The 21,451-nt window shown below is 42.7% G+C and overlaps 1 protein-coding gene across 1 annotated transcript; it reads right to left on the bottom strand.

The window, feature by feature from the left end:
- Positions 1–899: 899 nt before the first annotated feature.
- On the bottom strand, positions 900–21,063 carry mob3a.S (MOB kinase activator 3A S homeolog). The gene is made up of 4 exons (XM_018243644.2): positions 20,605–21,063; positions 10,392–10,886; positions 9,129–9,331; positions 900–1,606 (listed from the first exon to the last, which is right to left on the bottom strand). The coding sequence occupies exons 2-4, from the start codon at positions 10,807–10,809 to the stop codon at positions 1,577–1,579; spliced, it is 651 nt and encodes a 216-aa protein (XP_018099133.1). The 5' UTR covers positions 10,810–10,886; positions 20,605–21,063; the 3' UTR covers positions 900–1,576.
- Between the last annotated feature and the right edge of the window lie 388 nt (positions 21,064–21,451).

The following is a 21,451-nucleotide window of genomic DNA, read 5'->3' as shown; positions in this document are numbered from 1 at the left end:
GCAATGCTAACATTCTTATGCAGCTGGATCCACGGGAAGTTGGATGCCTTGTATCCAATAGTCAAAGCTGCAGAAAAGTCAGTGTGCTGGATGTGGATGGCCATTGTCAGTTGACCAGAAGTGATATGTGCCTCCCTATTCTACTGTTTTTAAAAAGCCAAAATGAATTGAAGTAACCAACAAAGCAGAACACAGAAGCAGCTATAGCCTGTGCAATGCCCAGTGTAAGGTGAAGGAATGAGGCTAGTCATTTACAACACTGGAAAAATAAACCACTGATGTTTAAGTTCAGTCTTCGCCAGAAAATAAGGTAACTATTGGGCATAGCGATAAAGCAGATATGCATGCTGGAAAATCTAAACTTAGAATAGTATCATAACCTATACATTCCTACTATAGAAGAGGAACAACAGCTCTCACAAATATGTAAAAATATTCCCTGTTCTTACAATAAAAAAAAAGAAGGTGCACACGACTATCTCGCTACTGGGGAGGACATGCGGCTGGTCTATAAGTTTATCAGGAAGACATTATTTTATAAAATAAGTTAAGGTGGCCATACACGGGCCGATAAAAGCTGCCGACAGACCGTGTCGGCAGCTTATTGGCCCGTGTATGGGGGCCCCCGACGGGCTTCCCTGATCGAGATCTGGCCGAAAGTCTGCCAGATCTCGATCGGATGGGATTAAAAATCCCGTCGGATCGCGGCCGCATCTGTTCGTTGATGCGGTCCCGCGATCCGACCGCCCGTTTGGTGAACGCTAGGATCCGATCGTTGGGCCCTAGGGCCCACGATCGGATCAGCCCGATATTGCCCACCTCAAGGTGGGCATATCGGAGGGAGATCCGCTCGTTTGGCGACATCGCCAAACGAGCGGATCTATCCGTGTATGGCCACCTTTACTCTAAACTACAGCTGGGAACAGTCCACTAATATTGTGTAAGGCAATGCTGTTATCGATCAGTTTAGCCTGTTATGCAGATATGGTGCAAAATGAAATCAAACATTTTGCATGTGTATTCAGTGCATTATATACAAAAGTATTCTCTCCTTGGAAATATATAAGGCACGAATAATGAACAAATAGCAGCATATGCATATATTTCATATGCCTGGTTCCTAGAGACAATAAACTTGCAGCGCAAGAGAAATGTTTGGTCTTCAAAGGACCAGATGCTTTCTTGATATCTAAATCAGTGACAATGTTGTGACACACAACACAGTGGAATAAAAGTAAAGGATCAGGAATGTGTTAGGAACCTCACTGTGATACCCCCTGTACAACACAACTTAGCATGAAATGCTACAAACATAGATCTATGCATAGAAATTGACATATAGCCAATAGAAAAGAGTTGTCCTGAAATATGACAGATTGTATGAAATGCCAGCTATTTAAAAAATAGATTTAAAAAATAAATCACATTCAGAAATCTATGTATTATCAAAAGGGAACGAGTCCATACTCCTGGGTGACCTCTCTGCTGGCAGAGAAGTACATATACATCAGTAATGTGACAGGCTCCACAGGCATCAGCAGGATATGGAAACATAAAACCAAGAATAAGTCCTTTGTCAGTGGCACATCCGTAAAGTCATTTCCTTCTGTTGAGAACAGAAAAAAATGTTTATATTAGCATCAGTTAAAGGTCATCATTTGGTACTTATAAGACTAGACGTGGATAGCTGAAAATATATCAGTGCATGTTTTATTTTTATTTAAAGGATCACCTTCAACTTGAAGTTGAAATACCTAGAACTGTCAGACCTCAAACTGCAATACATTTTTTTGGTCTTTATACATTGCCGATTAAATTCAAAGTATCCAAATAATGATACAATGTACAGTAGTTGTAGGCTTTATACATTATCAACAAGGTTTTCAGATATATCTTGTACTTACACACATTTCATCTTCTTTTGGAATGTGGAGGTATTACATTAAGGACAATGACACAAGGAGATTTGTCACTTGTGTTAAAAATGTGCTACTGCAGGCAACACATCACCCCAAAAATGCCTGTCCCTTTGCTAATATCAGAATTGCTGCAAGTAAATTGTATTACTTGCGGCGGTTCAGTTTAATTGACACAAGTAATGTCATTTACTTGCAGTGATTTCATTATAGTGAAGGGCAAGGCTTTTTCACCCTTGGTAGCAAGTTTTTTAACATGGGTTACAAATCTCCTCATGTTTGATTGCCCTAAAGCTACCATACGAGTGATCTGAAGGAATTTGGTTCACTTACCAACCACTCAATCTTTCCTCTCACCTGAAAATGCCCCAAGCAGGATCTAAGTAAAACATCTATTCTTACTCCTCAGCTCTTAAACGTCTTATATGAATGGTTTTCCTCTAAAAGTCTTTATAAAATACAGTCACAAGAGATGTAGTGTGTTGACATGTCAGACAAGAGGAAAGCAATTTGCCCCCTTTCCAGTTGACTTGTAGAAGTCCTTAGTATATGGGGGCGTGGCTTGGTGCGGCATGTGAACAGACGTGTATTGGCGCAGCTCCGTTGATCGGTCACATTATCCCTGATTATATCCTGATTGAACGGCAGAATCACGGCGGCAGAGGCAACCCCGATAGCAGGACTACCCCAGAGAACACTGATGGGGCAAAACCGGGCAGCAAAGAGAGCCTCGGAGGCTGCATCGAAGCTTGAAAAATATGCGCGGGAGAACCCCTCTGATCAAAATGGCGCTGGAGAGCAGTCTCCTGGGCAGGATCCAAGGGAGGGCCAGAGCCAAGATGAGGGAAACCCGCATGAACTGACCCTAGCTGACTTACTGGCTGAAATCAGAGCAGCAAAGGAATCCAGCAACAGCCTTATCTGCTCTAAGACGGAGGAAATCAAGGTTGACCTTTCTATTATTAAGCTTGATCTGCAAAAAGTGCGGGAGCGGACGGCGGCCTTGGAGCAAAGGGTGAGCTCCGTGGAGGACTTATGTCATCCCCTGCCTGATCGTATTCAGCACCTACATCAAGCGATGGTCGCATGCACCTCCAAGTCGGATGACTTGGAGAACAGATTGAGGCGTAACAACCTTCGCTTTATTGGCTTTCCTGAAAAGGCAGAAGGTAACTCCCCAGAGACCTTTCTAGAAGCCTGGCTTACAGATCAATTTGGGCGGAACAACTTCTCCACGATGTTTGCCATCGAGAGGGCCCACAGGATCCCCACCAGAGCTCCGATACCGGGGGCCCCACCACGCCCTTTGATCGCGCGCCTCCTCAACGCCAGGGATCGCGACGGTGTGCTGTCGATGGCAAGGAAGCGGGACGCCCTCAACTTTCAAGATGCTCGGATTTTGGTCTTTGGCGACTTCTCTGCGGAGGTCCAGCGTCAAAGAGCTAAGTTTATGGATGGGAAGCGGAGGCTACGTGACCTAAATCTGCAATATGCGATGTTGTATCCCGCCAGGCTACGAGTCATCGCGGAAGGTCAGACCCGTTTCTTCACCTCGCCTACAGAGCTGAGTGCCTGGCTAGATACCCAGCAGCCCCGAGCTTGAAAACGCACAGGCCTGGTAGGATCAGGCTCCATCTCCATCCTCCCGACATGACCCGGCACCTGGTTTGTGCCCCGTGAGTACTGTTATGCTGTGGTTGGGGAGTTCTCCCTTCCACTTACGTTGTTTTTGTTTCCCTGGTTGTCTCACGGGCCTACATTTTATTATTTTTTATTAAAATGTCCTACGTCCTTCAGGGTCTATCGGGCCTGTGCCTTGCCACCTTGAGCTCCGGTGACGCCGGCTGGCCCGTTCCATCCTCACATTTATACGATCTTGACTACCACAAGCATGGACATTGATGGGGACGGTAAGATTTTTTTTTTTTTTTTTGCCCTAGGTGTTGCCTCCGAACACATATTTTGCAACACTGGTGCGGTTCGCCTTTGGAGACCGTGACGGTGTGGCGCTAACTTTGGATCGAAAGTGTTTTTCACCAATATTTGGGTGAAGTGTATTTGCCAGTTCACGGCCTAGTCTGGCCTAGCGTGAGTTCACGCTCCTAAGCAACTATGCTTGTTTGGGTTAAATTCTGCCACAAGTTGGGGGTAGGGGCAGAAGGGGAGGGGAGGGTGGTTTGGAAATGGGGTATGTTGTGTAGCTTCGGCTATGTTCCCAGCATAAGGTTCAGGTATGTCATTATATTTGCTCAAGGTGTGCTATCTCTGTTGTATACTATGGTAACTCGTACAAATGTCTTTGATGTGCATTAGTTGGAATGTGCGAGGTCTGAACGAGTGTATTAAGCGCAGGCTGGTTCTGGATTACCTTAAAAGGTCAGGCGCCAAGGTTATATTTCTGCAAGAAACTCACCTGGTAGGTGTAAAGTCATTGGCCCTTAAGCGCCCCTGGGTTGGTTGGATGTACCATGCCCCTTACTCTACCCATTCCTCGGGGGTGGCGCTCCTAATCCACAAGTCGGTGCCATTTCGATTTGAAACAATAAAAACTGACAAATTAGGCAGATTTTTGTTTGTGCACGGTTTTCTCCAAGCTCAGGAAGTCGTGTTTGCTTCTATATATGTCCCTCCCCCATATTCTGATGAATGTGTGGTACAACTAATACAGTTTGTAGCTCAATTTCCGCATGCAGCGGTTGTGGCGATGGGGGATTATAATGCTGTCTTAGACCCCTTGTTGGACAGGCTAAGGAGGGATGGAAAGCCCAACACGTCACCATATCATAACTTATTAGCCATAACGGGGGGGGGGCGGGCTTAGAGGAGGCATGGAGGCACTATCACCCAGGGGTAAGGCACTATTCCTGTTTCTCCACCTCTCACTTGGCCCTCTCTCGGATTGACCATGCCTTTGTAAACAGTAGGGCTCTCCCCTTGGTGAAAAGCATTAGATATCTCCCGAGAGGCATCTCCGATCATGCCCCCTTGGAATTAGTGCTTAGAATTGAATCCCATCAGAATACTCCCAGGTGGTCACTCAATCCGGTCTGGTTAAATATCCTCCAGACCCATGATAGAGTTGAGGAAATAATTACAGACCTAACTGAGGCATTGGATGTCCCCATAGACCAGCTTGTAGCCTGGGAGACTCTAAAAGACCACCTAAGAAAATTTTTCAACTCGGAAATTAATGCCTATAAGACCCAGTTCGCGTTTAGACAGCGACAGCTGGAAGGGGAAGTCTCTAGATTGGAACTTCATGTAACCAGGGCTCCGGATACGCAAGGGTTCAGGGACTTGCAGTTGGCTCAGGATGCACTTGCTACATATCTTACGGAGAAAGCCAAACACCAACACCTGTTCTCAAAACTTAACATCCTGGAGCATGGGGAAAGGGCTGGCAGACTGTTAGCACACCTATCTAGGGAACACTCCACCCCCCCTGCCATCACGCTCCTAAAAGATGCCACTGGTACGCCAACCTCGGATCCTTTAGAAATACAATGTATTCTTAGGGATTTTTACTCAAGGCTATACACCTCCACTTTAACCCCAGCGGATTTCCCAGAAGTGGATTCTTTTCTTGGCTCGCTCCGACTGCCCTGCCTTGACCCCCAGTATAGCGAATATCTAGATTCCAAATTGACTTTAATTGAGGTCCAAGAAGCAATCGACTCTTTCCCTACTGGAAAAGCTGCGGGGGCCGACGGCCTCCCAGTCGAACTCTATAAATGCCATTCCAAAACGCTAGCACCTTTTCTACTTAGGGTGTATGAAAAAGCCTTAGAGGAGAAAGCACTGCCTCCGTCTATGTATGAAGCCGCGGTAATTCTATTAACTAAGCCGGGTAAAGATCCAACCCTACCGGAATCCTATAGGCCAATCTCCCTCCTGACAGCTGACGCAAAAATACTAGCTAAAATCATAGCGAATAGGTTGAAAAAAGTAATTCACCTCTTGATACCGGATGATCAATTGGGGTTTATGCCAGGCAAGACAACGGCCATGAACATCCGCAGATTATTGGTTAACCTCACTATGGAGCACCCCAACAGTGGTGGTCGGGCAGTGGCGGCATTAGATGTCGCCAAGGCCTTTGATACTGTGGAGTGGGGGTATTTGTGGAACGTGCTGAAACTTCTGGGATTTGGGGACCGCTACATAAATCTTGTTCGACTGTTATATGCTAAACCAATAACTGCATTGCGGGTGGGCGCTGCGTTGACTACTCCTTTTGCATTGACTAGAGGCACCAGACAGGGCTGTCCGCTGTCCCCGCTCCTGTTTGCTATAGCTATTGAACCATTTGCTGCGGCGGTCAGACAAAATGCAAGTATGACAGGTTGGGTCTCAGGGGCCGGTGAAGATAAGATTCAGCTATATGCGGATGACACCTTGGTGTACCTCGGGGACAGAGGACAGTCCTTAGCAGAGCTTATTAAACTGACTGAGAGATTTGGGAGAGTCTCAGGGTTGAAAGTAAATCCCTCAAAATCCACACTATTCTTGGTGGACCCCCCCATCAGCTGGTGAGGATTTCACCAACTGTCCCCTTCAGATATCGGATAGGTTTACGTACTTAGGGGTGGAAATTGCACTACCGTTATCAAGCTACTGTGAACTGAATGTCATCCCTCTTTTAGCCTGGGTGGATGGGAAGCTGAATGCATGGGAGGCCCTACCTTTAGGCCCAGTTGGCAGAATTCGCCTGATCAAAATGTTTATTCAACCCAAGCTAATGTATGCACTGTGGCATGCCCCACTGCCTCTCCCCCTTAGTATCTTCACCAAACTAGACACGAAAATGAGAAAATTCATTTGGGGGAACGGCAGGAGTCGGCTTAGTATGAGAACGCTGCAGAGGCCGGTTCAAGCGGGAGGGATGGCTCTGCCTGATTTTCAGACCCTATACCTTGCTTTACAGATCTCACATCTGTCAGCTCTCAAACCAACTGGCCCTTGTTCGGCCTTGAGTAAGGTATGTCATACTCTAATCCCCCTAGGGGTATCCCCCGTGCGAGCCCTTTTAGTGGCCCCCACAGGTCCGAACAGTGCGAAGATCAACCCGGTTCTGGGGACTGTCAAGTGGGTGTTTGCCAGAATCAACCAAACTACGGGGTTTACTCAAATTGACCCTTCTACTCCTCTCTGGCACAACTCTAAACTGGGTGGAGTGGCGGATCTCATACCCCCCAGATTATGGATAGATATAGGGATTGGCACCTTAACTGATGTTTGGGGTTGTAGGGGCCCTCTTACCTTTCTGGAGCTAAGAAATAAGTGGAACGTCCCGTCCTCGCACTGGCTGTTCTACATGAGACTTAGGGGTAAACTGATGGAGTGGCTTAAAGGTAGACCGACTGCTCTCAATGCACATCCGCTCATTTCGTTGCTAGACACGGACAAACCACAGGGTATGATTTCCAAAGTGTATAGACTCATGGTGGATTGCAGATCTAAGAGCACCCAGTTAAGGTGCAGGGATCGTTGGGAAAGCGACCTCGGTGCTCTTACTGACACCCAGTGGGAAGAAGCCCTTAGTGCCCCCAGGAGGGTCTCATTTATTCCTAGGCACCAATTGCTGCAGTTATACTTGTTACATAGGGCCTACTTCACAAGAAGCAGATTAAGCAAAATCTACCCCAACACTTCATCTCAGTGCCTTAGGTGTGCCCAAGGGGTTGGGGACTTAATGCATACTCTCTGGAGCTGCCCGGCTCTGCGTACATACTGGGACAAGGCCCTGGAGATTCTAGGAGAACTGGCAGGGTGTGACACTCTGAAGGATCCAATGATATGCCTACTAAATATCCAGGTAGGGATGGGGGTTGATTCCCACATGTCAGAATTCCTTTCCAAAGCTCTTTTCCAATTGCGAAGGTTGATCACCCTGAACTGGAAACAGGCGTTACCCCCAGGGGTGGACCAATGGGTGGCGGCAATGGCTAGCCTGGCTAACACTGAATATCTCTTAGCTACGCGTAAGGGCCGCCAGGACAAGTTTCATAAAATCTGGGACCCCTGGCTAGAAAAATTCCCCCCTCGCCAAGGTTGTTGGTTTGAAAATGGCTGAGGAAGTCTCCTCGGGGTATAGCTGTGCTCTAGCGAGGCGGGATGCAGGAGGTCGCTAATGCTTTTGAATTACCTAAGTGTGTAGTTTTTTATGTATCCCTCTTCTCTGTACTAACAGTCTGACTTGATTTCTTGTGAACAATATGTATATGCATTCCAAGTTGATGATCACAATGTTGTTTGACTTTGAAAATTTTCAATAAACTTACCTGAACAAAAAAAAAAAAAGAAGTCCTTAGTATATGCTTCCTTCCTATTGGTTCTATGAGCACCTATCTTATTATGCAGAAACACTTTCCATTAGTATCCTTATTTCATAATATAATAGTTGTTGCCTTTTTATGTAAACAGACAAATAGACTGGTATTGCTTTAGCCTTTTTTCCTCCAAAAATAGTAGCCCCTATCTTCTAGTTGGTCTGAAACTGGAGAAATCAGTTGCACACAGTAACAAAAGGATTCAACAGCAAACTGCAAATTAGGATTCAGTTCGGCCGGACAGAAGGATTCTGAAAAAGGCTGAATCCTGGGCAAATCCCGAACCGAATCCTGGATTCGGTGCATCCCTACTTTTAGTAGAGAGTGATATTCTGAGACACTCTGAATTTGATTTTCATTTATTATTACTTGTGGTCATTTCGCTTTTTATTCAGCAGCTATCCAGTTTGCAATTTCACCAATCTGGTTGCTAGGGTCCAAATTAACTTAGCAACCATGCACTGATTTGAATAAGGGACTTGCATTTGCATAGGAGAGGGCCTGAATAGAGAGATGAGTAATAAAAGGTAATTAACAAGTATAAATTTGTAGCCTTAAATGAGCATTTGAAAGATGGAAAAAGGCAGCAAATAATGTAAAAACTATAAAAAAAAGAAAAATGAAGGCCAATTAAAATGTTGCTTAGAATTAGCCTTTCTATAACATACTAAAAGTTAACTTAAAGCTGAACCACCCCTTGCACAAAATGTGTCTTGTGTGACATAGGTTTTCATGTTTTTTATGCAATTTGCAGAAAACTAAATAGTATTTAACAGCTATAAAGTGGTATTCTCTAGTAAATAAATGATGATCACATACTTAATTTAGGTTTCTCTACAGTTTAAGATCATAGAACAGAATACAGCTAAAGATCCTGACTCACCAGTGGTTCAAGTTCCTTGTTGTCTATCAAATTAAATTCGGTTACAAAGTAATAAAAGTGTTTGTAGCAAGTGTTGACATGAGCTTCTGCTCCCACATGGATGATCCTCTCAAAGTGATGTATATACACATGTACAAATACCCGAAAAAGCCTGGAAAGGATTTTTTTCACGACCTGAAAAAAATTCTTTGGAAATGGAGTACCTATTACATAAAGATAGATCAGAAGAAAAGAAGTTAAGGTTAGACATGTGTAAATGTAATATTTTTCGAACATATACATTATTAAACAGAGACCTGTGATAAAATTCTGCATATGGGTAAATATTTTAAAATTTAATGGACTATCTTCAGACCTCTGTACAAGTAGAGACAGGGCAGACCTAAAGGGGTTGTTCATCTTCCAAACACTTTTTCAGTTAAATTGTTTTCAGATTGTTCCCCAGAAATAATAATAAAAAAAAAAAAAACAGCTGCCTTTAATGAAACCCAGTGATTCTGCTCAGCAGGGACAAAGATAAGAAAGGTATCAACTAAATGTATCAATTTAGAACAGTTTACAGGGTCGGCGACCCCCCTTTCCCAGAGCTGCTTTAGAATGTGGAAAATGACACTTTACACTTCAATATTAGAAACACAGCCACACATAGAAAATAGAAAGTAATTGGAAAAAGTCTTTATTTCTGGTGATCTATCTGAAACCAGCTGAACTAAAAAAGTGTTGAAAAGTGAACAACCCCTGGGTTAATGGATAGACTGCAAAATAAAAAATCTTTTCAATATAGTTGGGCAAAAATGTAATGTATAAAGGCTGGAGTGACTGGATGTGTAACATAATAGCCTGAATCCAACTTCCTGCTTTTCAGCTCTCTTGGTTTCCACTGATTGGTTACCAGTTAATAACCAATCAATGACCTGAGGGGGCACATGGGTCATAACTGTTGCTTTTAAATCTGAGCTGAATGCTGAGGATCAATTACAAACTCACTGAACAGTTATGTCCCATGTGGCCCCCCCCTTATAGTCGCTGACTAACTTAGCTGCAAAGTATGAAGTAGTGTTCTGTTAGACAACAGCTCACTCCAGCCTTTATACATTACATTTTTGGCTAACTAACTATATTAGAAACTTTTTTTATTTTGCACAGACTATTTACCCAGTTTTTATTTTTACACTGAAATGTTAATTTAAGGAAAACTATTTGCATTATCTGTAGTTGTGGTAGCATTAATGAATTTAGGATTATACAGTATATGGAACTCACCAACATTTGTAGGAAATATTCCCTCGTTGTTTATCTGAACTTCTATCCAGTCCATAAGTAAATTCATGTACTTTGGAGCAGAAAGAGCAGTGGGCTTTCGATAGCGGTTATCATCTTGCCAACGGTATTCATATTTTGGACCACCAGACATAACAGGGCAAGACTGCTCAGTGCAGCTGTCACTGATGGTACCATATATTAAGTTGATGCGGTTAAAGAAATCCACAGCGTTCACGGCTACCCAGTCATTTAGGTCCTCCCCGTGTGGGAGCTGAACAGCCAACTTCAGATCAAGTCCAGCATTTAGGGATGCCTGAGCCTTCTTATGCAGTTCAAAACGTTGAGTACCTGGTTCAAACTTTCGTTTGGGGCGGAAGGTTCTGTCCTTGTTGAAGACTTGCTTAAGGGGATTAGACATAGTAACAAATCACTCCCCTGACTTCTAGCACTGGTACAAAGGCAGATTAAGATGTAAGCACAAGGAATGATGGGTTCCTGTAAAAGAAACATGTCATGAAGCAGGTTAGATAAAACGTATTACATTTATAGCAGCCAGTAAAAGTTACTGCAAAGGCTTTTTGTACCCATGCAGATATAAAACATGGCTTGAAACTGTTTTGATCACAGTTTTCTTCTGTTTAAAAAAAAAAGCATTAATATTTTGATCTGGGGTGACAGCACCCTTTAATTACAAATAGAATGTTCCTTAAATATAAACGTTTATCAGTTCCCCAAAATCATCATTCAAGATTCCTGACAACTTTATGAAGGATATTTCACAGCATAGTCAGTCAGTATAGGCAATACCAAGCAATGACGTCTGACAATATTTTGCCTTTAATTATTTAATCTTCAAAAAGATTTAAAAGCATGGGATATGCTTACAGGGATATTAAAGGGGTTGTTCACTTTTAAACTAACTTTTAGTATGATGTGATATTATTACATATTTTGCAATTGGTCTCCATTTTTTATTATTTGTGGTTTTTGAGTTATTTAGCTTTTTATTCAGCAGCTCTCCAGTTTGCAATTTCGGCAGTCTGGTTGGTAGGGTCCAAATTACCCTAGCAAACATGCATTGATTTGATTTTATTAACACATTAGAATATGAATAGGAGACGCCTGAATAGAAAGGAGTAATAAAAAGTTGCAATAACAAATTAGTAGCCTTACAGAGCATTTGTTGTTAGATGGGTCAGTGACCCCCTATTTGAAAGCTGGAAAGAGTTAGAGGAAGAAGGGGAATAATTTATAAACTACAAAAAAATTTATAATAAAGACCAATTATAAAGTTGCTTAGAATTGTCCATTCTATAACATTGTAAAAGTTAACCTATATCTATTTTAGTTTTGTAGTCTTGGCTGTATGCTATAAATGTGTGTGCATACACTTAATTTTTAATGTTTCTTGCCAAAAAAACCCCAATGATAAGTCTGTTCTTTCCCCAGTATCACTTCAGCAAATTGTAAAAGTAAAGAGGAAATGAGATTGGACCGCCCAAATGTTATTTGAAATAAAGCCTTTATGTTTGTTTATTGCAAGATAAAGAATTGACATATTAATTACTATGTTCATTCCAATTCACACATAGAAGATACAAAACTAAACCCCAATCTTTCTAATGAATGTATTGCCGATCGTACGATTCTCAGAGGGAGACTGTCACTATCTTTTGTCGGACATAACTTCAGTACGATTGCTGTCAGGGACAGAACATCGGCTGATCTGTTTGTTTGTACTTTATTTGATCAGAATGGTTAGTGGCAGGTCGGGAGATGGGAAAGTCCGATCTTTGTGTCTATGGCCAGCTTTATACACAGCCTTTTTTTTCCTGCGCTCCCCTGCGTTGCTCTTTCTTCCGTTCAGCCGCAGGGGAGAGCAGGAGTAGACACACTCAATTATTGTGAAGGGGGCTGTACCCACACAGACGCATATAGGCGGCAAAATGCAGGTGGGACGCAACATGTTGAATTTCACCTGCGTTTGCCGCTTACATGCGTCTGTTTGAATACAGCCCCCTTCACAATAATTGAGTGCGTCTACTCCTGCGCTCCCCTACAGCTGAACGGAAGAAAGAGCAACGCAGGGGAGCGCATAAAAACAGCCATATGTAAGAGCCCTTAGGCTGCAACATCAACAGGGGAAGCAATTTCAGGTGACTGGTGCTTTTAGGGTTCACTTACCCAACCAAATGATTACACTTCTTTGTACCTTGTAGCCACTGGGGTGTTACAAAATAAGGAAGAGATTAAAAACAGTGCTAAATATAAATAGCTCTAAATTGACAATAATGAAAACTCTGTTTTCCAGACAGTTATTTCCATTCACAGTAAACAGGCAGAACTAGGACAGCTGGGGAGCAATCATGTGCTGATCCCTGGCATTCAGGGTCTGTGAGCTTGGTTTAAAGTGATACTGCCCAGCAGATACCATTGAGGAAACCTCTGACAACATTATCTTATAAATTCATTTTTTAAACAAAACCCAACCAAACCATTTAAAGGAAAACTAAACCCCACACATGCAGAGTGAGATCAGCGGAGCTCACGGGCGCCATCTTCTTCTCTTCAGTAATCTTCGTGTCTTCTTCCTCCCCTTCGGCAATTTCTGTCTCTTTCGGCGCATGCGCAGTTGTCGCGAATAGGAAGATTGCTCCAACTGCGCATGCACCATTACACCGCTCATTTCACATAGATTACCGAAGAAGGTGGTGGCCGTGAGCTCCGCTGCGCTCACTCTGCATGTGCAGTCACTATTACAAAAGGGGACAGAATTCTGGGGTAAGACTGTGCAGAGGGGAGGCAGGGAGGAGGGGCCAACGGAGAGGGGCCAGTGGGGACTTAACATCGCAGGGGGTTTAGTTATCCTTTAAGTTATGCTGTATTTTAAATATAAGACCAGCATCTGGACATGTCCCTGTATATAGAACATTAAGCAAAAGGTTCAATATTTAAAGTTAATTAAATAATAATATATATATGAATTGCCTGACCTGCTTGGTTTCTTAACCTAGCAGTTAAGTGCAATACAGTTGAAGGGAAGCAATGACGGAGGTATATAATTTCCAAATGTAGTTATGTTCGTCTGTCATACTTAACCACTTCAGCGTCTGTAGCATGTCATATAAACTGTGTGTCATATTCACCACTTCCTTCATCATGAAGTTTTTTTCAACATAAAATATTTGAGATCCATAGGGAGTGGGGGGAGGGGATGAGAAGGAAGTAGTACTCCCTAATTAAGTTATAGGAATATTTGGAAATTCAAAAGTAGAAACTAAAAGGCTGTCATTAAGACCAGATCAATGAGATCAAAGTTGTATTTTCTGAGAACTATGCAATGCAGTAAACCAAATACAGGGAGTCCTCGAGTTACATACACTCGACTTACATGAAACTCACACTTAAGCTGGCCATAGACTTAGAGATCCACTCGTTTGTCGTTGTCGCCAAACGAGCAGACCTTCCCCCGATATGCCCACATTGAAGTGGGCGATATCGGGCTGATCCGATCGTGGGCCTTAGGGCCTGATCAGAATGGAGGCCAAACGGGCAGTCGGATCGCTTCAACGAAAAGGTGCGGCCGAGTTTCCGACGGGATTTTCTAACCTGCCGATTGGCATTTGGCCAAATTTCAGGCAGATATCAATCGGGAACGCCTGTCAGGGGGCTCTACACACGGCCGATAAGCTGCAAACTTGGTCTGTCGGCAGCTTTTATTGGCCCGTGTATGGGGGCTTATACAGGCTATTACAGTAACATATTATGGTTAGCTTGACTTTTATTAGCATTTAGCTTTAATAAACCAACTGCCCCAATCCCCTTGTGTGTGCTGTCTACTGCAGAGAACAGAAAAGTAAAAATAAATACTATGTTAAGACAGACGTCTGTCTAGGTTGCATTTAATAAGTAAATGTATATATTTCAACTTAAATTCAAATTCAGCTTAAGAACAAACCTACAGACTCTATCTTAATGTAACCCGGAGACTACCTGTATAAGTAGTTGTTTTAAACGGTCAGTGAGATCTATGTTGTTGTTTCTCAAAGAGATATAAAGGAGCCAGACTTTCAGAAGACTGACCCATCTCACTAGGATTCCTCTGGTTAAGCCATGATTATAGGTCCCATGGGATACCCACACATCATCCTACTGCCTTTGCCAGCGGTCTCTACACTTTAAACAATCTATATCTTGCCCTAACAATTTTAATGTAATACTTTGTATTTAACCTTATAACCTTATAATCGTTTCTCCTGTATCTGTAAGCTAATATTTGGAGACGCTGGGTGTTTTGACTGCCATGCAGCACCTGCTTACAGCTAAAGGAAAAAATTCATCTAAAAGTGCCTGTAATACTTTTCACTGGCCCTAATAAAAGCAGAAGTTCCATTCATTTTTTAAAGCCTATTCCAGTCTGTGAAAAGAAAGTACATTATCTGCATTTTACCTGCCTTTAAATCCCGAGTGTTTGGCTATTTGCAAAAGCACATGAGCAGTAAAGTAAAAATTGCCAGACTCTTCTACTGCACATGCATGGACAATAATATACAGATGCCAGGAAAGCTGGGAAAAAGAGAAGTAAAACGTGCTGGCATTTTCTCCACCAATGGCTGGAGGGAAAACACTCTTTTGAGATTTATTTCACTGAAATAGGCTTCAAATGTGCACAAATGGCCAAAATCTCCCTTTTTGTCTTTATCCTAAAGATACAGTAGAAACCCAATTATAAATAAACAAGCAAGGCTTTTTTTCTTGGTTAAGAGAAAATATTTTACTTAACGATATGCTATCATTTTAAAGAAGAAGGAAAGTCGTTTAGCACTTGGGGGTGCCAAATGTTAGGCACCCCAAAGTGAATGTATTTACTTACCTGAAACCCCGGGCCGCTGCTCCTATCAGCAGAAAACTGCACAGGCCCGTTATTCCAGCGAGCACCACGGATCGCTCCTCTTCCGGCTTCTTCTTTCTTCAAATTTCACAGGGCAGATGCATGTGCAGTAGAAAGAAAAAGCCGACTTATTAGTTAAAGTTCGGCTTTTCACTCTAATGCGCATGCGCAGCCACGCGAAGAAAGAAGACGCTGGAAAAAGATTGCTCCGTGGTGCTCCCTGGAATAACCCGGGCCGGTGCAGTTTTCTGCTCATAGTAGCACTGGCCTGGGGTTTCAGGTAAGTATATAGATTCATTTGGGAGTGCCTAACATTTGGCACCCCCAAGTGCTAAACGACATTCCTTCTCCTTTAATATATATAAAAACTGTAAATCCCCCTCTCACCAGCACACACCCTGGTAAATTCCATTCAAATTCCCCTTTGTGTTTCCCTCCACCCATGTTGTTCTTCAGAACATAAGACCTGAGGGGACATCAGATCTGATGTCATTAAATTTTATGTTTCTGCTGCTAACAACAGAAACATTCAGATGATGACTTGATTTTTACCCTCACTCTGGAAAATAACGGCAGGTCAATAGACAAAGTAATGGTACCATGGAGGTTAGACAATAAACAGTATATAGAAAAAGTGGAAGTCAAGCAGGAAATAGTCAACAGGATATGAGGCATTAATATTGTTGCATTCGGAAGCCTAAGTGTCAGAACAGGGCAAATCTAATTAGCATTGTAAAGTTGTATAGTGCTTATATCAATAGAAGATATACAGAGACTGTTTACATTTATGTGTAAAAGTGGCCATGCACAGGTTGCAGACGGAACAAGTCAGCAGCTTACTGGCATGTGCACAGGGACCCACTGACAGGCTTCTCCAACGAATTTCTGGCCACAAACTGGCCACATATTGATCGGGCAGCTGCATGTCCTTGCTCCAAAAGCCTGTAAACCATTGGCCCAATGATCAGATCACAACAATGAAGTTGTATTATAAGGCAGGACTCCACTGTTCAGTGCCCGCCAATGGATTATGTTGGATATACACGTACAGGTATGGGACCTGTCTTTCAGATCGATTTTTATCGATAAAAGGACTTTCTGTAACATGGAACGCCATTTTAAGTCTATTAAAAAATCATTTATTCTTCATTGGAGTCGAAACAATCCTATTGGGTTTATTTAATGTTTAATTATCTTAGTTGGGATCAAGTACAAGGTACTGTATTATTATGTATTATACTGTATTTACAGAACAAAAGGAAATCATTATTTAAAATTCAAATTATTTGATTAAAATATAATCTATGGGAGATGGACTTCCTGTAATTCAGAGCTTTCTGGATTTCTGAATAAGGGTGCCACAGCCAAACAGAGTGCCAGTGGAACAGGCCATTGATCAAAACTTAAAGCATAAGATACTCAAATAATCGGAGAGAACACAAGGACTTAAAACACTCAAAATTTGCCCATTTCCTGGCAAACATATTTGCAAAACCAATAAATGAACCACTTGGCAATATTGTTTTAACTCTGCATCTTTCAAGTAGTTTGGGGGGTCAAAAACATTAAAAAAAACATCAGTTTGTCAGTCAGTTCCAAGTTCACTTAAAGGGGTTGTTCACCTTTACATTAACTTTTAGTATGATCTATAGAGTGATATTTTGAGTCAATTTGCAATTGATTTTCATTTTTTATTATTTGTGGTTTTTTAAGTTATTTAGCAAGTCTCCAGTTTGCTATTTCATCAGTGGTTGCTAGGGTCCAAATTACACTAGCAACTATGAATTGATTTGAATAAGAGACTGGAATATGAATAGGAGAGGCCTGAACAGAACGAGGACTACGGTAATAAAAAGTAGCTCACTGTACAATTACAGTTAAACTGAAATAAGGTAACTATTTATTCTCACACAATGGCACTACATAGCAACATAGTAACATAGTAAGTAAGGTTGAAAAAAGACACATGTCCATCGAGTTCAACCTTTTTTTTTTTGTTTTTTTTTTGTTTATTAACTACCTATCTGCCAGTTGATCCAGAGGAAGGCAAAAAACCCATCTGAAGCCTCTCCAATTTGCCTTAGAGGGGGAAAAATTCCTTCCTGACTCCAAAATGGCAATCGGACTAGTCCCTGGATCAACTTGGACTATGAGCTATTTCCCATAACCCTGTATTCCCTCACTTGCTAAAAAGCCATCCAACCCCTTCTTAAAGCTATCTAATGTATCAGCCTGTACAACTGATTCAGGGAGAGAATTCCACATCTTCACAGCTCTCACTGTAAAAAACCCCTTCCGAATATTTAGGCGGAACCTCTTTTCTTCTAATCGGAATGGGTGACCTCTTTTCACCTCTAAAGACCTACTGGTAAATAAAGCATTAGAGAGATTGTTATATGATCCCCTTATATATTTATACATAGTCATCATATCACCCCTTAAGCGCCTCTTCTCCAGCGTGAACATCTCCAATTTGGCCAGTCTTTCCTCATAGCTAAGAAGATTTTCAATACCTTTTACCAGCTTAGTTGCCCTTCTCTGTACCCTCTCTAATACAATAATGTCCTGTTTGAGTGATGGAGACCAAAACTGTACGGCATATTCTAGATGGGACCTTACAAGTGCTCTATACAGAGGAAGAATGACCCCCTCCTCCCTTGACTCTATGCCCCTTTTAATACAGCTCAAGACCTTATTTGCCCTTAATGCTGCTGACTGGCATTGCTTGCTACAGCCAAGTTTATCATCTACAAGGACTCCAAGGTCCTTTTCCATATTGGATTTGCCTTGTGCAGTCCCATTAAGGGTATAAGTGGCTTGGATATTTTTACATCCCAGATGCATGACTTTACATTTATCAACATTGAATCTCATTTCCCACTTAGCTGCCCAGATTGCCAGTTTGTCAAGATCATGTTGCAAGGATGCCACATCCTGGATGGAATTAATTGGGCTGGATAATTTTGTGTCATCTGCAAACACTGATACACTACTTACAATACCCTCCCCTAAGTCATTAATGAACAAGTTAAATAAAAGTGGACCCAATACTGAGCCCCCACTAGCAAAGGGTTAGATAGCATAAACAGCAGCTCATACACATTTCATGTGCACAAACTGGTGCCGCTGTGACTTCACCAGTAAAAACATATTGACTCAACAACTGAATTCGATCATGACCGCCAAGTTACTACTGTGCTAAGTCTAAATCACACAGAAAAGGTTAGCCTTAAAATGTGGGCACTGGCCTGTGTGTGGTTCCTGACTCCAGATTTATCAAGGGTCGAATTTCGAAGTGATAAATACCTTGAAATTCGACCATCGAATGGCTTTACTTTGAAATCGAAGTTTTTTTTTCACCAAATTTGACCGTTTTGTGGTCGAAGTAAAATCGTTCGATCGAACAATGAAATCCTTCGAATCGAACAATTCGAAGGATTTCATCCATCGATCGATTTTTCTTCGACTTCAAAAAACGTAGAAAACTGCTCTGAAAGGTCCCCATCGGCTAACATAGCACTTCGGCAGGTTTAATTTGGCGAAGTATTGAAGTCAAAGTTTTGTTAAAGAGACCGTACTTTGATTATCGAATGGTCGAATATTCGAACGATTTTATTCTAATCGAATTCGAAGTCGTAGTATCCTATTCGATGGTCGAAGTATTCAAAAAATTACTTCGAATTTCGAATTTTTTTTTCTGCAAAAATTCCCTCGAATTCACTTCGACCCTTGATAAATCTGCCCCCAAGGGTTCTACATGCCTGAACTCTGATGCCAAGGCACCCACTTCTTGGCCCCATTTTCTACAGTTAAGATGACCATAGATGTAAAGATTTTTAAAAGATCCAATCGTTATCGTGAGACAACGATTATCTCGAAATGATCGTTTAAATGTACGATATGTCCATCAACTAAAAAGACCATTTCAGGGTAGCTGCCTGCTTGTCCCTGCAAACATAGATAGATTGTACTGGGACCGATAAAGATTTTTAAACCTGGCCGATCAATTTTCTGACAGATGTCGGCCGAAAAATCGTAAGATGTACAATCGTTCGATTCCCACTAACCGCACGATAATTGACGGATTGGTCGGACTGCACTGAAATCGGTCGTTCACCAAAGAAGAATCGTTGCGTCTATGGGGAGCTTTAGTCATTGGATATGAGAAGCCAGGGGTGTAACTACAGAGGAAGCAGACCCTGCGGCTGCAGGGGGACCCAGTAAGTATAAGGGGCCCCATGAAGCCCTAATTAATGATTAATTCAATATATATTGGTAAAACAGGACAACCTCTGGAGAGTTTGGGGCCCCTCAAACTATTTTGCTGTGGGGCCCAGTAACATCTAGTTATGCCGCTGTAAGAAGCTTTGGAAAACTGGATTACACTTTGTGACAAAAAAAGTAGTGAAGAATGTAGTCACCCCAAAACATATTTAAAGTGACTGTTCACCTGAGCTAACATTTAGTAAGATGTAGAGAGTGATATTCAGAGACATTTTGCAATTGGTCTTTTTTTAACATGTGTTTTTTTGGGTTTTAGCTTTTTTTATTCAGCAGCTCTCCAGTTTGTAATGTCAGCAATCTGGTTGCTAAGGTCCAAATTACCCTAGCAACCATGCATTCATATGAATAAGAGACTGGAATATGAATAGGAGAGGGACTGAATAGAAATATTTGGCCATTCTATAACATTCTAAAATTAACTTAAAGGTGAACCACCCCTTCAACTCCAGGCGAGTATGTCTGAAGGTGTGAAATCATCACACGCCCCTGATGGTTGTAAAGGAGAAGTAACTCAGCCCCTTCAATGCATCACGTCGGTGTGTGGTACAACTGAACTCCGCTCTGTGCTCAGCGTATAAGGGCTAGTCCACACGGGGAGATAGCGACGCGTTTGCGGTCGCGGCGACAAAGCGCCGCGACAGTTGCCGCGACCGGCGCAGGCGACAGTTTTGTATGGGCGCCTATGTAAAAACGCCTGTGCTAACCACACGAGGCGATGCGCTTTTCAACAGTCGCCTGAAAAAGCCTGGCGAGGCATTTTCAGGCGACTGTTGAAAAGCGCATCGCCTCGTGTGGTTAGCACAGGCGTTTTTACATAGGCGCCCATACAAAACTGTCGCCTGCGCCGGTCGCGGCGACTGTCGCGGCGCTTTGTCGCCGCGACCGCAAACGCGTCGCTATCTCCCCGTGTGGAATAGCCCTAAAGAGTCGCAGCTCTGCAGAAGAACAAACCACACGCTGCATTTATTCCGAGCTGGTTTATTTGATGGGCCGGACCATTTAATGCCCTCTGTAGTGTTTAAGGGTCAAACCACCCACCTGAAGTCGCGACTCCGGGTAGTCGATCAGCTTCGCCGGCTCCTCTCGCTCCGATCTGGCTTCCCGCCAAAATAAACCGGGCCTGGTGTCTCCGATCGAGCTTCCACCTTTTCACTGTAGAAAAGATTGACTGTCCAAATGTCCGTACCGCTTCCCTGCTCCTTCCGGAACCCTGTGACGGACTGGGATTGTTTTAGCAAAATTCGCCTTCCAGTAACACTTTCTCCTTCCTGTCGAGCAGCGATTGTGACAGCCAAAAGAGGTGTGTCCCAGAGGTCTGTGCTTCCGCCTCAGCTATGCCCCACCCGCGCACAAGACTTTCCTCACTTGGTGGTGGCTGCTGCTGTCTTTTGCCGAGTTAAACAAAAAAGGCACTTCAACTTAACTTTAGTATTTTCTAAATAGCGCATATATGTTCCTCAAAACAGTCTAATTTCCATACGGATAGCACCCTGGCTCAGGTTGAACAAACACCACAAATGCTAAACATTATGCCTACCAAGGAAAACTGATTTTAAACAATATACCAGTACCACGCATAATGGTATCTGTTTTATATGATTTACTATGTTTCTAAAATGTAGTTTTCGGTTCTGATTTAGTTTCATTTTGTAACCTGGGGTTTCTGAGCTTCTGGTTGATATATTTCTCAGTAGCATCCCAAAATCTTATGCATGAATTGTAAGGGCAGAGACACTGGAGATTCAGCGAGAATAGTCGCCCGGCATCACCTCTTCTTTGGGGCGACTACCTTCCCGCCGGCTAGAATCGAAATCGCTGGCGGGATGACACTCGGAGTGATTAGTTTTCCAATGTTGACCGAAGTTGCCTCACAAGGAAAATCGGG

Source organism: Xenopus laevis, chromosome 1S (genome assembly GCF_017654675.1).
Source record: "Xenopus laevis strain J_2021 chromosome 1S, Xenopus_laevis_v10.1, whole genome shotgun sequence".
NCBI classification, from domain to species: Eukaryota; Metazoa; Chordata; class Amphibia; order Anura; family Pipidae; genus Xenopus; species Xenopus laevis.
Note: the sequence above shows the minus strand (reverse complement) of the source record. Positions and strands in the feature narration are given on the sequence as shown.

What these genes read in the sequence shown, in the direction of transcription:
- mob3a.S (XM_018243644.2), bottom strand. Translation starts at nt 10,809, where the DNA reads ATGTCTAATCCCCTTAAGCAAGTCTTCAACAAGGACAGAACCTTCCGC. An exon ending in AATATTTCCTACAAATGTTG is followed by an intron (nt 9,332 to 10,391) that starts GTGAGTTCCATA and finishes TTTATGTAATAG; the next exon opens with GTACTCCATTTCCAAAGAAT. An exon ending in ACAAGGAACTTGAACCACTG is followed by an intron (nt 1,607 to 9,128) that starts GTGAGTCAGGAT and finishes TGTTCTCAACAG; the next exon opens with AAGGAAATGACTTTACGGAT.